General features: G+C 49.2%; 1 protein-coding gene across 11 annotated transcripts in view; it reads right to left on the bottom strand.

Moving 5' to 3' along the window:
- Window positions 1-387: 387 nt before the first annotated feature.
- The window catches only part of rasgrp3 (RAS guanyl releasing protein 3 (calcium and DAG-regulated)), a 207509-nt gene continuing 192955 nt past the window's right edge, over window positions 388-14941 (bottom strand). For 7 of the 11 annotated variants that reach the window (XM_038814932.1, XM_038814924.1, XM_038814953.1 and 4 more), the window contains exon 16: window positions 2132-2478. In XM_038814932.1, the coding sequence (XP_038670860.1) occupies window positions 2132-2478 (347 nt within the window). Of the gene's footprint in view, window positions 1146-1174; window positions 1762-1900; window positions 2479-14941 lie in introns of those variants that run through there. The other 4 variants (XR_005462702.1, XM_038814967.1, XM_038814974.1 and 1 more) reach the window with 4 other exon arrangements.

Below are 14941 nucleotides of genomic sequence, written 5' to 3'. Positions count from 1 at the left end.
CACAAGGTTTTACCGGATATCGATCAAAGACCAAACAACCAGTTAGTTAGTTCAAGTTCAACGATAGTTTATTTACACACAAGAATTACTTTATTTACACACAAGAATTACTTCGACATGCAACATAGACACTACAAGCTAAATTACACCAAACACTACAACAACCTGTACTTAACTTCAGGCACCCGGCTTTATGCAGAGGAACAAGGCCTTTGTTTGGATCTTGCGTGGCTGGGTCTGGAGAAGTGACTTCGTTTCTGCTGGGCTCATCCGCCTGGTAGCGATCGTTGGTCTTGAACTTGTCTTCTGGTCGTGATGCTACACTTGGTTGTGGGCGTAAGTCGGGGCCAAGAGAGACCGAGCGCCAGGGCCAAGAGAGACTGAACACATGGCAGTGTCTCTCTTTATCAATCTGGGGTTTCGCGCTCTTTCGGGCGGTCCTTAGCTTTGGACCCAATAATTCGGTAGGCTTCGATTACTGCCTTCGATTTTGGCCAATAAAGGGGCGGGTGCCTTGATGGCAGGGCTTGTCCTGAGCGGTCACTGACCTTGGCTTTTTGGGCTCACTGAGCAAAGGGAGTGGCGCCGATGAGTCTGTTTCTGTATCTGTTACCTGAGTACAGGTCTTTTGTTCTGGGGAAATTGGCCATTAGAATGTAAAGTAGCTGGGGGATTCGATAGCGTCTAGTTATCTGAGTTGCCAATATACATAAGCTCTGTGCGTCTGAGTCCTGGGTTGACCATATTTCCCACGGTCCTTTGCAGGTGGCTAGATTTCCCGGGATCTTTTGTAAGTGGCCATCCCGGATGGCTACAGCGCTTGTTGCATAGGAAGAGCACAGTGACCCGAGTGATGTTTTGCTGCTCTTTGCTGACAACCTCAACATTAATGGGATGGAAATGTCACAAAAAATGCTCATGGGCCCAAATTGCCACTAGGATACCATAAATAAAACCTTAGACTTCAGTGAGTCGTGAAGAATTGCAATGTCACATCATCAATTCCCTTGGGATGGTGAAGAAGATTTTTGCCCATTGTCTCAGTGTCCTGCATGACAAATCCGTGCACTCGTGTTTCACTGGTGTTTTAGATACCTCTGTAACATCTGGAGGTCGAGGGTGGTTTGTTGTAACTATTTAGAATGCTGAAAAATATAAGCATCCCCTTAAATATCATAATTGGCATTTTTTTCTTTCCTAGGAAAATTACCTCAGAAGAAAGATAGATGTAATGCTTGTGCTTCAAGTTTTAAACAATAATAGATTCCGGTAACTTTCAAATGGGAACCTAAATAGAAAATCAAAGATGGCAGCCACAAGGCTGAAACCCCAAACAGAAAATCAAAGATGGCAACCACAAGGATGCAAACCCAAATAGAAAATCAAAGATGGCAGGCACAAGGTTGAAACCCCAAACAGAAAATCAAAGATGGCAGCCACACGGCTAAAACCCAAATAGAAAATCAAAGATGGCAGCCACACGGATGCAAACCCAAATAGAAAATCAAAAATGGCAGCCACAAGGATGAAACCCCAAACATAAAATCAAAGATGGCAGCCACACAGCTAAAAACCCAAATAGAAAATCAAAGATGGCTGCCACAAGGCTTTCCCAATTAATTTGCTGGTCAACCTTGCTTTTTACTGGTAGCATTTGCCGAGTTGCCGGGGGTTTCTCATTGACGTTTTATGTACCCACCTTTGTGCTTTTGATTGGTGCTTTTCCCACATGTTGGATTGTGATAGTTTGCTGTTCTATGGCTATGGAAATTGAAACTTGAGAAATCAGTGTGATGTTCGCTTTATATATCCGGGATGACAGAGTGGAGGTGTGATGGGCAAAGACATGTCAAGCCTGAAATATCTTGCTAAATAAATTGAATGCAGGAGCAATCGGTAAGGCGTTTTATACAAATGCTTTATCACTTTAATGACACTTGAGGTTTGAGAAATGTACTTTATGAAAAATGACAAATGGACAAATACACAAAGCAGTTACACATCAATGATTAAATAATCCATCTATAATAACTTTGACTTCATAAACTTAGTAGCGCTGGTCAGTTATTCATTCTAATCCCACTGGGGGCTGTATTGAGTTTGCTGGATTTTTACCTTCAGCTCCGCACATTCACTGCTCTTCATCTGTCTCTGTCCCATTCTGCAGTGGCTCGTGCTCCTCCTCTGTTTTGGCACACGTGTTGACTTTCTCGTTTTCCCATCTGGCAAAGCCCCTGTCCTTTCCCCCTTTTCCTTGGAATTTTGACTTCATTTTAGGGAAGGTGTGCGAGCCCGAGTCGCCAGCAGCCCACCCACCCTCCTGCCACAGGGGTTCTGTCTGTGTGGCCTGGCTGGCCGTGGCTCTCTGTAAGCGGACAGAGATCTTCTGGGCTGAACCAGTCATTAGTGTGATTGACCTGCCGTCAATGGCTTGGCTTCTGCTACTGTGCGGGAAATTAAACACGGCTCCGTCTTGGACTGCAAATGAAGTAAAGAAGATACAGATTGAAATTATTAGAGGGTCTCGTCAAAGTCCACGTGAGGAAATTAAGATTTTTTTTAAATGACAATTTTATGGTTTGGTAAAAGAGCATTTATTATTTTTTTTAAAGTATTTTATACACATTATTTAACATTTGAACATTTAAAGCACATAACAGTACAAAATAAAACCAACACAAAATTGCAAACCCACCCCACCCCAACCCCCTGACCAACGAGCCCCTTTAACCCACCCCCCCCAAGCTGACTGTAAGCAGCCCCATCTCTTATGGAACCCCTCACACGCACCCCCTCTCCCCCTCAGAGCAACTTCCACCTTTTCCAAGTGCAAGAACTCCATTAAATCCCTAAGCCCCACCAAAGCATAGGGTGGAGAAGCTGACCTACGCCCCAACAGGAGCCGCCTGCGAGCGATCGACGAGGCCAAGCCTAAAATACTTGCCCGCGCTCCCATCTGCAATTCCAGCAAGTCCGACACCCCGAATATGACCCCCAGGGGACTGGGCTCGAAATCCACATGCAAGATCGCCAACGTGGTGCCAAAGAACGACCTCCAAAATTTCCCCAACTTCAGGCAGGCCCTGAACATATGTACCTGATTGGCTGGGCCCCTCCCACACTACTCACAAATGCCCTCCCCCCTTTCATACAACCGGCTCATCCTCAACCTCATCACGTGCACCCTATGCACTACCTTTAGCTGTATCAAACCCAGCCTCTCGCACGAGGTTGAGGCATTCACCTTCCACAACACCTCACATCACAGCGCCTCCTCTAGCATCGTCCCCAACTCCTCCTCGCACATGGCCTTAACCCACTACAGCGACGCCAAATCCTCCCCCAAAATCCTCCCACAGATCGCCGAGATGACCCCCATCTCCAGCCTCATCACCAACAGCAGCCCCAACAACAGCGAGGGAGGGGGGGGGGGGCACCAGAAAAGTCTGAAAAACCTTTTTTGCAGAATCCCTCACCTTAATGTACCTAAAAAAAACCTCCCCCCGGAGGGATCTCAAACCTCTCCCCCGGCTCCTCCAAACTCGCAAACAGCCCTCCTAAAAACAAGTCCGTGAAGAAATGAAGATTGAGGAGGGACATTACTCACGCTTAATCATCCTAAACTGTGAACTCAAGACCAAAGGTCAAAATAACTAGGGGATAGAGGTTTAGAGGTGCAGGGGGAATGTGAGAAAGACCATTTTTTCATGGCAAGTGATTATGACCTGAAACTTTCTGGCTGCAAATGTGGTGGAAGCAGAGATGATTGATGCTTTGAAAACAAATTGGATGGGCGCGCGAGGGAAATAAACGTGCAAGGACACAAGGATAGAACAGGGGGATAGGACTGTTGGGATGTTCTACAGACAGCTGATATGGGCTGAATGGCCTGTGCTATAATGATTCTGAAATTAGGTAAGAATAGAATCTCTCACACACGGTCGTCGAAACATGAAACTAATTCTCAGCAATAAACTGCTGTTCCTTCTCAATTAACACCATCACAAAATAATGGATATCTGACTAATAACAGGGTTAATGCTGGCATGCTACGTATTTGCAATTGGTAATGCAAATCAAGACTTCACACATGGAACATCAGCTGAGATTATAAACTGGTCTTTTTTATAAACTTGCTGAACCCAAAACGACAGGGCAATTTCTCATGAATATACCGTGCAACGACACAGACCATGGAAGTGTTTTACTGCCTCAAAACCCTACAATCATCTTCTAAAAATTTATTTCTCAATAATGTTGGTGCAATTATATTGTAATTTTTCATGTTAACAAAGGGTTAACTGTCCTGACATTCAGATATCAGTCTGTGGTCCTCTGGGACTGCATGTGCGGGCAGAAATCTGCTTTAACCTCGTTGTAATCTGGTGCCAGCAGTGTAACTGGAATCTGTCAACATTCCCTAACTTAAAAGTGGATGGAAATCTCAAAATAGAATCTGCAATGTGACGACAACAACTTGCATTTGTATAGCACCTTTAAATGTAGTAAAATGTCCCATGGTGCTTCACAAGAGTACTATCGAACAAGATTGGATTGGATTAAATTTGTTTATTGTCACGTGTACCGAGGTGCAGTGAAAAGTATTGTCCTGCGTTCAGTTCAGACAGTTCATTGCTTACATGAAAAGAAAATAGGAACGCAAACATAAAATGCACAATGTACATACATACACACAGGCATCAGGTGAAGCATACAGGAGTGTGGCACTACTCAGTAGAGAAGATGTGTGAAGAGATTAGATCAGTCCATAACAGGATCGTTTAGGAGTCTGGTAACAGCGGGGAAGAAGCTGTTTTTTGAATCTGTTCGAGCGTGTTCTCAGACTTTTGTATCTCCTGCCTGTTGGAAGAGAGAATAAATCGAGTGGGAGGGGATTATGCTGCCCGCTTTCCCCAGGCAGTGGGAGGTGTAGACAGAGTCAATGAATGGGAAGCAGTTTTGTGTGATGGACTGGGCTCTCTGTAGTTAGGGCAGGTGACCAAAAGCTTGGTCAAAGAGGTAGTAGGATTTAAGAAGCGTTTTAAAGGTGGAGAGAAAGATTGGGAGGTGAAGAGGTTAATGGAAGGTCATGGACAGCTGATGGCATAGCCACCACTTGGGGGGGGGGGGGGTGTGCAGGGAATCACACTCTCATGTGGCACTGAAGGAGTGCTGCACTGCCAGAGCTGCTACCCTCCAAGTTAGATGTTTGTCTGATGCATTACCTGCCCTCTGAGGTTGGCATAGAAGATCCTGTGGCGCTATTTCAAAGAAGATCAGTGAGATATGCTTCGTATCATAGAATCCCTACAGTGCAGGAGTCAGCCATTTGGCCCATTGACCACCACCCCTCCGAAAGTCCACTCCCCTGCCCACCCTGTCCTATCCCTGTAACCATACCTGCACATCTTGTGGACACGAAGGGGCAATTTTACCATGGCCAATCCACCTAACCTGTACATCTTTAAACTGTGGGAGAAAACCAGAGCACCCGGAGGAAGCCCACGCAGATATGGGGAGAACATGCAAACTCCACATAGACAGTGACCCAAGACTGGAATTGAACCCGGGTCCATGGCGCTGTGAGGCAGCAGTGCTAACCACCATGCCACCCTGACTCATGTTTCACATTCAATTAACATTGCTAAAAAGATGGATCAAGCCATTATCACAATGCTGTTTGTGGAAGCTTGCTGTGCACAAAATGGCTGTTATGTTTCCTACATTACAACAATGACTACACTTCAAAGATGTGGAGATGCCGGCGTTGGACTGGGGTAAGCACAGTAAGAAGTCTTACAACACCAGGTTAAAGTCCAACATGTTTGTTTCAAACACTAGCTTTCGGAGCACAGATCCTTCCTCAGGTTCAAAGGTCATCCATTCACTTCAAAGGTAATCGATTCAGGATAGGACTTAGAGCAGGCATTTTCAAAGTGGGGGTCGCGACCCATGGGTGGGTCACGGGCGGGTATCGGAGGGTCGCCAAACCAGCCATCGCATCGTTCCCGATCGCGAGAATTCTTGCACAACAGCCGGCGCGGGCGACTTTAAAAATGGCAGCCACGGGCAGCTAAAAAAATGCTGGCGCACTACGCATGCGTGCCAGCACATCAATGTGCACGCGGCCCGCGAGTATTGGGACCTGAACCCAGGGTCAAAGTGCGATCGCGGCATGGTGGCGGCTGACTGCGTGGTGATCACCGACGATGAACAAAGCTAGGACCTCGATCTGTTTTACATCCCTAACCATTATTGTAATGATCTGGAGAGAGTATATATTCCTCATGGTTTAATCATGGACAGAACTGAACGTTTAGCAAGGGATATAATGAAAGCCGTGGGAAATCATCACATCGTCGCCCTCTGTATACTGAAGGGTGGCGATAAGTTCTTTTCTGACCCTTTAGCCTACATTAAAGCATTGAATCGAAACAGTGACCAGTCAATCCCAATGACGGTGGACTTCATCCGCTTGAAGAGTTACTGTAATGGTCAGTCAACAGGGGAGCTGTCCTCGAAATCCACGCTCTCCTGTGAACCTGATTGGAGTGAGACCATGAGAACCAAGCAGGCCCCCCCTCTCGCATTCAAGGAAAGAGAAAATGGCGGGTCACGAATGCCGGCCAGCGTAGGTCAGGACGTTCAGCCAGCGTAGGTCATGAAGGTCACCCAACGTAGGCCACGAAGGTCGGCCGGCGTAGGTCACGAATGTCGGCTGACGTAGGTCAGGAAGGTCGGCCGGCGTAGGTCACGAAGGTCACCCAACATAGGTCACGAAGGTCGGCTGGCATGGGTCACAAAAGTTGGCCCGTGTGGGTCCTGAAGGCTGGCCGGTGGGTCCCCGGAAAAAAAGTTTGAAAAACACTGACTTGGAGCACTGTAGAACTGCAAGTTGTTTCTGACCAAAAGCAGCCACTAGAAATGCAAGGGGTGCAGCAGATTTCACCAAGGTAAGCCATTTTGAATGAATGGCCATCACTGAAAGAACAAAACTTTTTTTTTTGCTACAGGATGGATTAGTTGACATACAAGTCAACAAACGTGAAGAAAGTAACATGATTCACATGGAAAAGTGGATTGCCTGGCAGGAACTGTTTGGTGAAAGTGGGTATTTGGAGGATATGCGATAGCTCTGATAAATCTCCAATATCACACTCACAACTAATCTAAGGAATAAGCCAGGCATTTTGCCCCAATATCATCCAAAAACATAACGAAATGATCTAACTTCCTTGAATTTTCAGATAGTTTCCTGGGATGTATTTTGGAAATTGTCCAGCCAAGCTGTTATCCAGTTCGATGACTGCATAGGAAAGGAATGTCCATTGTAGATTTTTCCTCAACAAGGCTAAACTGAATGAATTAAATCCTTCCAAAGTGTGGAACACATGATTGAACATAGAACCCATTCAGTGGAGGGAAGCTGGTTGAAGAAACCAAGGGTGGGATTCTCTGGTCCTGAGGCTAAGTGTTGACGCCGTCGTAAACATCGTCGCATTTCTCGACGGTGTCAACATGTCCTCAGGATCAGGGGCATGGCACTGGGGCAACCCACGCCGCCCCAGCTGCTGATACCGGCATCAGATGGGCACCGCGGGTCTGCGCATGAGCAGTACGACCGGTGCCAATGCGCGCATGCGCAGTGCTACCGGCGCGATTGCGCCCATGCACGGTGGCTCCCTTCTCCACGCCGGCCCCGACACAACATGGCGTAGGGCTACAGGGGCCGGCGCGGAACAAAAGAGGCCCCCAGCACGAGAGGCCGGCCTGCCGATCGGTAGGCCCCGATCACGGGCCAGGCCACAGCGGAGGCCCCCCTCCCACCCACACCAGGCCGCCCCCAGATGCACGCCGAGGTCCCGCTGGGTAAGACCACACGTGGACGGCGCCGGCGGGACTCGGATTTTCTTTACGGCCATCCGGGCGGAGAATCGCCGAACGGCGCCACGCCGACCGCACCACGCCAATGGCGGAGAATCGGCAGACCGGGGTCGGGGTGGCGTCGCACAAATCGGGCCCTTCCCGGCGATTCTCCAGCCCAGCCTGGGTTGAGAGAATCCCGCCCCAAGAGTCACTTCCTGTATGGAATTTGTATGGTGGCACGAGGTACATAAACACACACAGTAAGTGAAAGGAATTCACAAGCCTTCAACATGCTCTACAAACAGCAATGTCAACTAGTCACGCACTTCAAGAAACATAGAACATAGAAAAATACAGCACAGAACAGGCCCTTCGGCCCATGATGTTGTTCCGAACTTTTGTCCTAGATTAAGAACAAATTAATCTACACCCCATCATTCTACCGTAATCCATGTATCCAATAGCCGCTTGAAGGTCCCAAATGTTTCCACTCAACTACTTCCACAGGCAGTGCATTCCATGCCCCCACTACTCTCTGGGTAAAGAACCTACCTCTGACATCCCCCCCTATATCTTCCACCATTCACCTTAAATTTATGCCCCCTTGTAAAGGTTTGTTCCACCCGGGGAAAAAGTCTCTGACTGTCTGCTCTATCTATTCCTCTGATCATCTTATAAACCTCGATCAAGTCGCCCCTCATTCTTCTCCGTTCTAATGAGAAAAGGCCTAGCACCCTCAATCTTTCCTCGTAAGACCTACTCTCCATTCCAGGCAACATCCTGGTAAATCTCCTTTGCACCTTTTCCAAAGCTTCCACGTCCTTCCTAAAATGAGGCGACTAGAACTACACACAGTACTCCAAATGTGGCCTTACCAAGGTTTTATACAGCTGCATCATCACCTCACAGCTCTTAAATTCAATCCCTCTGCTACTGAACACTAGCACAAGTGACAAAACAACATTTTGACAAATTTGTCGATCCAAGTAACTGAATCCAGCCCAGCTTGCCTACAAAATATCTGGGCACAATGATCAAATTTTATTTATGCAAAATACAACAAAATTCTGCAGCTTTTGGATGCCTTAATTATGGAGATTACACGGCATTTATACAAAGGAAGAAACTGGCCAAAGACAGCTACAATAAAAAGTGGGAAATGTTAAAGCTTTTCTTGATGAGGCTACACCATTTCCGACAACGACTGATGAATAGTGTCCACCAAAAAAAACACCTCCATTTATAATTTGAGAAAGTAATTGGAGGTGCGATGTGCACATCCACAGTGTGGATTAAACTGTGCACACCCTCATTAACCCGTGCAGTGTGCACACCCACATTAACCCGTAGTGTGCACACCCTCATTAACCCGTGCAGTGTGCACATCCACATTAACCCGTGCATTGTGCACACCCACATTAACCCGTGCATTGTGCACACCCACATTAACCCGTGCAGTGTGCACATCCACATTAACCCGTAGCGTGCACACCCACATTAACCTGTGCAGTGCACACATCCACATGAACCCGTAGTGTGCACACCTTCATTAACCCATGCAGTGTGCACACCCACATTAACCCGTGCATTGTGCACACCCACATTAACCCGTAGTGTGCACACCTTCATTAACCCATGCAGTGTGCACACCCACATTAACCCGTGCAGTGTGCACATCCACGTTAACCCGTGCAGTGTGCACACCCACATTAACCCGTAGTGTGCACACCTTCATTAACCCGTGCAGTGCACACATCCACGTGAACCCGTAGTGTGCACACCTTCATTAACCCATGCAGTGTGCACACCCACATTAACCCATGCAGTGTGCACACCCACATTAACCCGTGCATTGTGCACATCCACATTAACCCGTAGTGTGCACACCCACATTAACCCGTGCATTGTGCACACCCACATTAACCCGTGCAGTGTGCACACCAACATTAACCCGTGCATTGTGCACATCCACATTAACCCGTGCAGTGTGCACACCCACATTAACCCATGCAGTGTGCACACCCTCATTAACCCGTGCAGTGTGCACACCCTCATTAACCCATGAGTGTGCACACCCTCATTAACCCGTGCAGTGTGCACACCCTCATTAACCCGTGCAGTGTGCACACCCACATTAACCCATGCAGTGTGCACACCCACATTAACCCGTGCATTGTGCACACCCACATTAACCCGCACAGTGTGCACACCCACATTAACCCGTGCATTGTGCACACCCACATTAACCCGTGCAGTGTGCACATCCACATTAACCCGTGCAGTGCACACATCCACATTAACCCGTGCAGTGCACACATCCACATTAACCCGTGCAGTGCACACATCCACATTAACCCGTACAGTGCACACATCCACATTAACCCGTGCAGTGCACACATCCACATTAACCCGTAGTGTGCACACCCACATTAACCCGTGCAGTGTGCACACCCACATTAACCCATGCAGTGTGCACACCCACATTAACCCGTGCAGTGTGCACACCCACATTAACCCATGCAGTGTGCACACCCTCATTAACCCGCACAGTGTGCACACCCACATTAACCCGTGCAGTGTGCACACCCTCATTAACCCGTGCAGTGCGCACACCCACATTAACCCGTGCAGTGTGCACACCCTCATTAACCCATGCAGTGTGCACACCCACATTAACCCATGCAGTGTGCACACCCACATTAACCCGTGCAGTGTGCACACCCTCATTAACCCATGCAGTGTGCACACCCTCATTAACCCGTGCAGTGTGCACATCCACATTAACCCGTAGTGTGCACACCTTCATTAACCCGTGCAGTGTGCACACCCACATTAACCCGTGCAGTGTGCACACCCACATTAACCCATGCAGTGTGCACACCCACATTAACCCGTGCAGTGTGCACACCCACATTAACCCGTGCAGTGTGCACACCCACATTAAACCGTGCATTGTGCACACCCACATTAAGCCGTGCATTGTGCACACCCACATTAACCAGTGCATTGTGCACACCCACATTAACCCGTGCAGTGTGCACACCCACATTAAACCGTGCATTGTGCACACCCACATTAACCCATGAGTGTGCACACCCTCATTAACCCGTGCAGTGTGCACACCCTCATTAACCCATGCAGTGTGCACACCCACATTAACCCGTGCATTGTGCACACCCACATTAACCCGCACAGTGTGCACACCCACATTAACCCGCACAGTGTGCACACCCACATTAACCCATGCAGTGTGCACACCCACATTAACCCGTGCATTGTGCACATCCTCATTAACCCGTAGTGTGCACACCCACATTAACCCATGCAGTGTGCACACCCACATTAACCCGTGCAGTGTGCACACCCACATTAACCCGCAGAGTGTGCACACCCACATTAACCCATGCAGTGTGCACACCCACATTAACCCGTGCATTGTGCACATCCTCATTAACCCGTAGTGTGCACACCCACATTAACCCATGCAGTGTGCACACCCACATTAACCCGTGCAGTGTGCACACCCACATTAACCCGTGCAGTGTGCACACCCACATTAACCCGTGCAGTGTGCACACCCACATTAAACCGTGCATTGTGCACACCCACATTAAGCCGTGCATTGTGCACACCCACATTAACCAGTGCATTGTGCACACCCACATTAACCCGTGCAGTGTGCACACCCACATTAAACCGTGCATTGTGCACACCCACATTAAGCCGTGCATTGTGCACACCCACATTAACCAGTGCATTGTGCACACCCACATTAACCCGCACAGTGTGCACACCCACATTAACCCGTGCAGTGTGCACACCCACATTAACCCGTGCATTGTGCACATCCTCATTAACCCGTAGTGTGCACACCCACATTAACCCGTGCAGTGTGCACACCCACATTAACCAGTGCATTGTGCACACCCACATTAACCCATGCAGTGTGCACACCCACATTAACCCGTGCAGCGTGCACACCCACATTAACCTGTGCAATGTGCACACCCACATTAACCCATGCAGTGTGCACACCCACATTAACCCGTGCAGTGTGCACACCCACATTAACCTGTGCAATGTGCACACCCACATTAACCCGTGCATTGTGCACATCCACATTAACCCGTGCATTGTGCACACCCACATTAACCCGTGCATTGTGCACATCCACATTAACCCGTGCATTGTGCACATCCACATTAACCCGTGCATTGTGCACATCCACATTAACCCGTGCATTGTGCACGTCCACATTAACCCGTGTAGTGTGCACATCCACATTAACCCATGCAGTGTGCACATCCACATTACCCTGTGCAGTGTGCACATCCGCATTAACCCGCACAGTGTGCACACCCACATTAACCCAAGCAGTGCGCACACCCACATTAACCCGTGCATTGTGCACACCCACATTAACCCGTGTAGTGTGCACATCCACGTTAACCCGTGCATTGTGCACATCCACGTTAACCCGTGCATTGTGCACACCCACATTAACCCATGCATTGTGCACACCCACATTAACCCGTGTAGTGTGCACATCCACATTACCCTGTGCAGTGTGCACATCCACGTTAACCCGTGCAGTGTGCACATCCACATTAACCCGTGCAGTGTGCACACCCACATTAACCCGTGTAGTGTGCACATCCACATTAACCCGTGCAGTGCGCACACCCACATTAACCCGTGCAGTGTGCACACCCACATTAAACCGTGCATTGTGCACACCCTCATTAACCCGTGCAGTGTGCACACCCACATTAACCCGTGTAGTGTGCACATCCACATTAACCCATGCAGTGTGCACATCCACATTACCCTGTGCAGTGTGCACACCCACATTAACCCGTGCAGTGTGCACACCCACATTAACCCATGCAGTGTGCACATCCACATTAACCCGTGCAGTGTGCACACCCACATTAACCCAAGCAGTGTGCACATCCACATTAACCCGTGCATTGTGCACGTCCACATTAACCCGTGTAGTGTGCACATCCACATTAACCCATGCAGTGTGCACATCCACATTAACCCGCGCAGTGTGCACACCCACATTAACCTGTGCAGTGTGCACACCCACATTAACCTGTGTAGTGTGCACATCCACGTTAACCCGTGCAGTGTGCACACCCACATTACCCTGTGCAGTGTGCACATCCACATTACCCTGTGCAGTGTGCACATCCACGTTAACCCGTGCAGTGTGCACATCCACGTTAACCCGTGCAGTGCGCACACCCACATTAACCTGTGCATTGTGCACACCCATATTAACCCGTGCATTGTGCACACCCACATTAACCCGTGTAGTGTGCACATCCACATTAACCCGTGCAGTGTGCACACCCACATTAACCCAAGCAGTGTGCACACCCACATTAACCCGTGCAGTGTGCACACCCATATTAACCCGTGCATTGTGCACACCCACATTAACCCGTGCAGTGTGCACACCCACATTAACCCCCACAGTGTGCACACCCACATTAACCCGTGCAGTGTGCACACCCACATTAACCCATGCAGTGTGCACACCCACTCATTCTCGTCTGAGTCATATGCACCCTGTGCACCACCTTAAACTGTATCAGGCTCATCCTTGCACAAGAGGAGGTCCCGTTTACCCTTTGCAGTACCTCACTCCATACTCCCCAATTGATCTCCATTCCCAACTCTGCTTCCCATTTCTCCTTGATCTTCACCACCCGCTCGCCTCCCTGCTCCCCAGCCACTTATATATATCCCCAATTCTTCCCTCCCCTTCCACATCAGGAAGCAGCAGTCACTCCAGCAGGGTGTATCCTGGCAATCTAGGGAACCCCTTACACACCTTTCGTGCAAAGTCCCTAACCTGCAGATACCTGAACTCACTCCCCCTCGGCAGCTCTACCCTCTCCCTTAGCTCCGCCAGACTGGTGAACCCTTCCTCCAAATACAAACCCCTCACCTTGACCAGCCCCACTTCCCTCCACCTCCTGTATACACTATCCATCCCCCCCCCCCCGGCTCAAACCCATGATTCTCGCACAGCGGCGTTAGCACCGACATCCCGTCCACCCTAAAATGCCTCCTTAGCTGATTCCATATCTTCACCGTGGATTGCACCACCGGGCTCCCTGAATACCTACTCGGTGCCATTGGCAACGCAGCCATCACCATAGCCCTCAAACTAGACCCCTCACAAAATTTCTCCTCCATCCTAACCCACTCTACCCCTTCTCCTTCCCACCACCGTTGCACCTTGTCCACATTCGCCGCCCAATAATAATGATGCAAGTTCGGCAACGCCAACCCCCCCTGTTGCCTCTGCCTCTGTAGCAGGGTCCTCCCCACCCTTGGCACCTTCCCCGCCCATACAAAGTCAGAGATGATTGTGTCCACTTTCCGAAAAAAGGCCTTTGGTATAAAGATCGGGAGAGCCTGAAAGATAAACAAGAACTTCGGCAGAATATTCATTTTCACCACTTGGACCCTCCCCGCTAACGTTAAGTGCGGTGTATCCCACCTCTTAAGATCCTCCCTGGCCTCCTCCACCAGCTTCGCTAAGTTCCACTTATGGAGCCCCGTCCATTCCCTCGCTACCTGAATCCCCAAATACCTAAACCTATTCCTCGCTACCGTAAATGGCATCCCCCCAAAATTAGCCCGCTGTGCCAGCTCATTCACCGGGAATACCTAACTTTTCCCTACATTCAGCTTGTATCCCGAGAACCCTCCAAACCTCCCCAACAGGCCTATAATCCTTCCCATACTCTCCAATGGACCCGAAACATACAGCAAGAGGGCATTGGCATAGAGCGACACCCGATGCTCCCTCTGTCTTCTCATTATCCCCTGCCACTCTGCCAACCCCCTGAGAGCCATCGCCAATGGCTCTATGGCCAGCGCAAACATCAGCGGCGACAGCGGGCACCCCTGCCTTGTACCCCTGTGTAAGTCAAAGCTTCGTGAGCTCATATCATTCGTCCTCACCCTCGCTCTTGGTGCCACATACAGCAACCGCACCCATGCCACAAATCTCGACCCAAACCCAAATCTTCCCAAAACTCCGAACAAGTACGGC

This window comes from Scyliorhinus canicula, chromosome 1 (assembly GCF_902713615.1).
Source record: "Scyliorhinus canicula chromosome 1, sScyCan1.1, whole genome shotgun sequence".
Classification (NCBI taxonomy): Eukaryota; Metazoa; Chordata; class Chondrichthyes; order Carcharhiniformes; family Scyliorhinidae; genus Scyliorhinus; species Scyliorhinus canicula.
The sequence above is the reverse complement of the archived record's forward strand: the minus strand, read 5'-3'. Positions and strand labels throughout refer to the sequence as shown.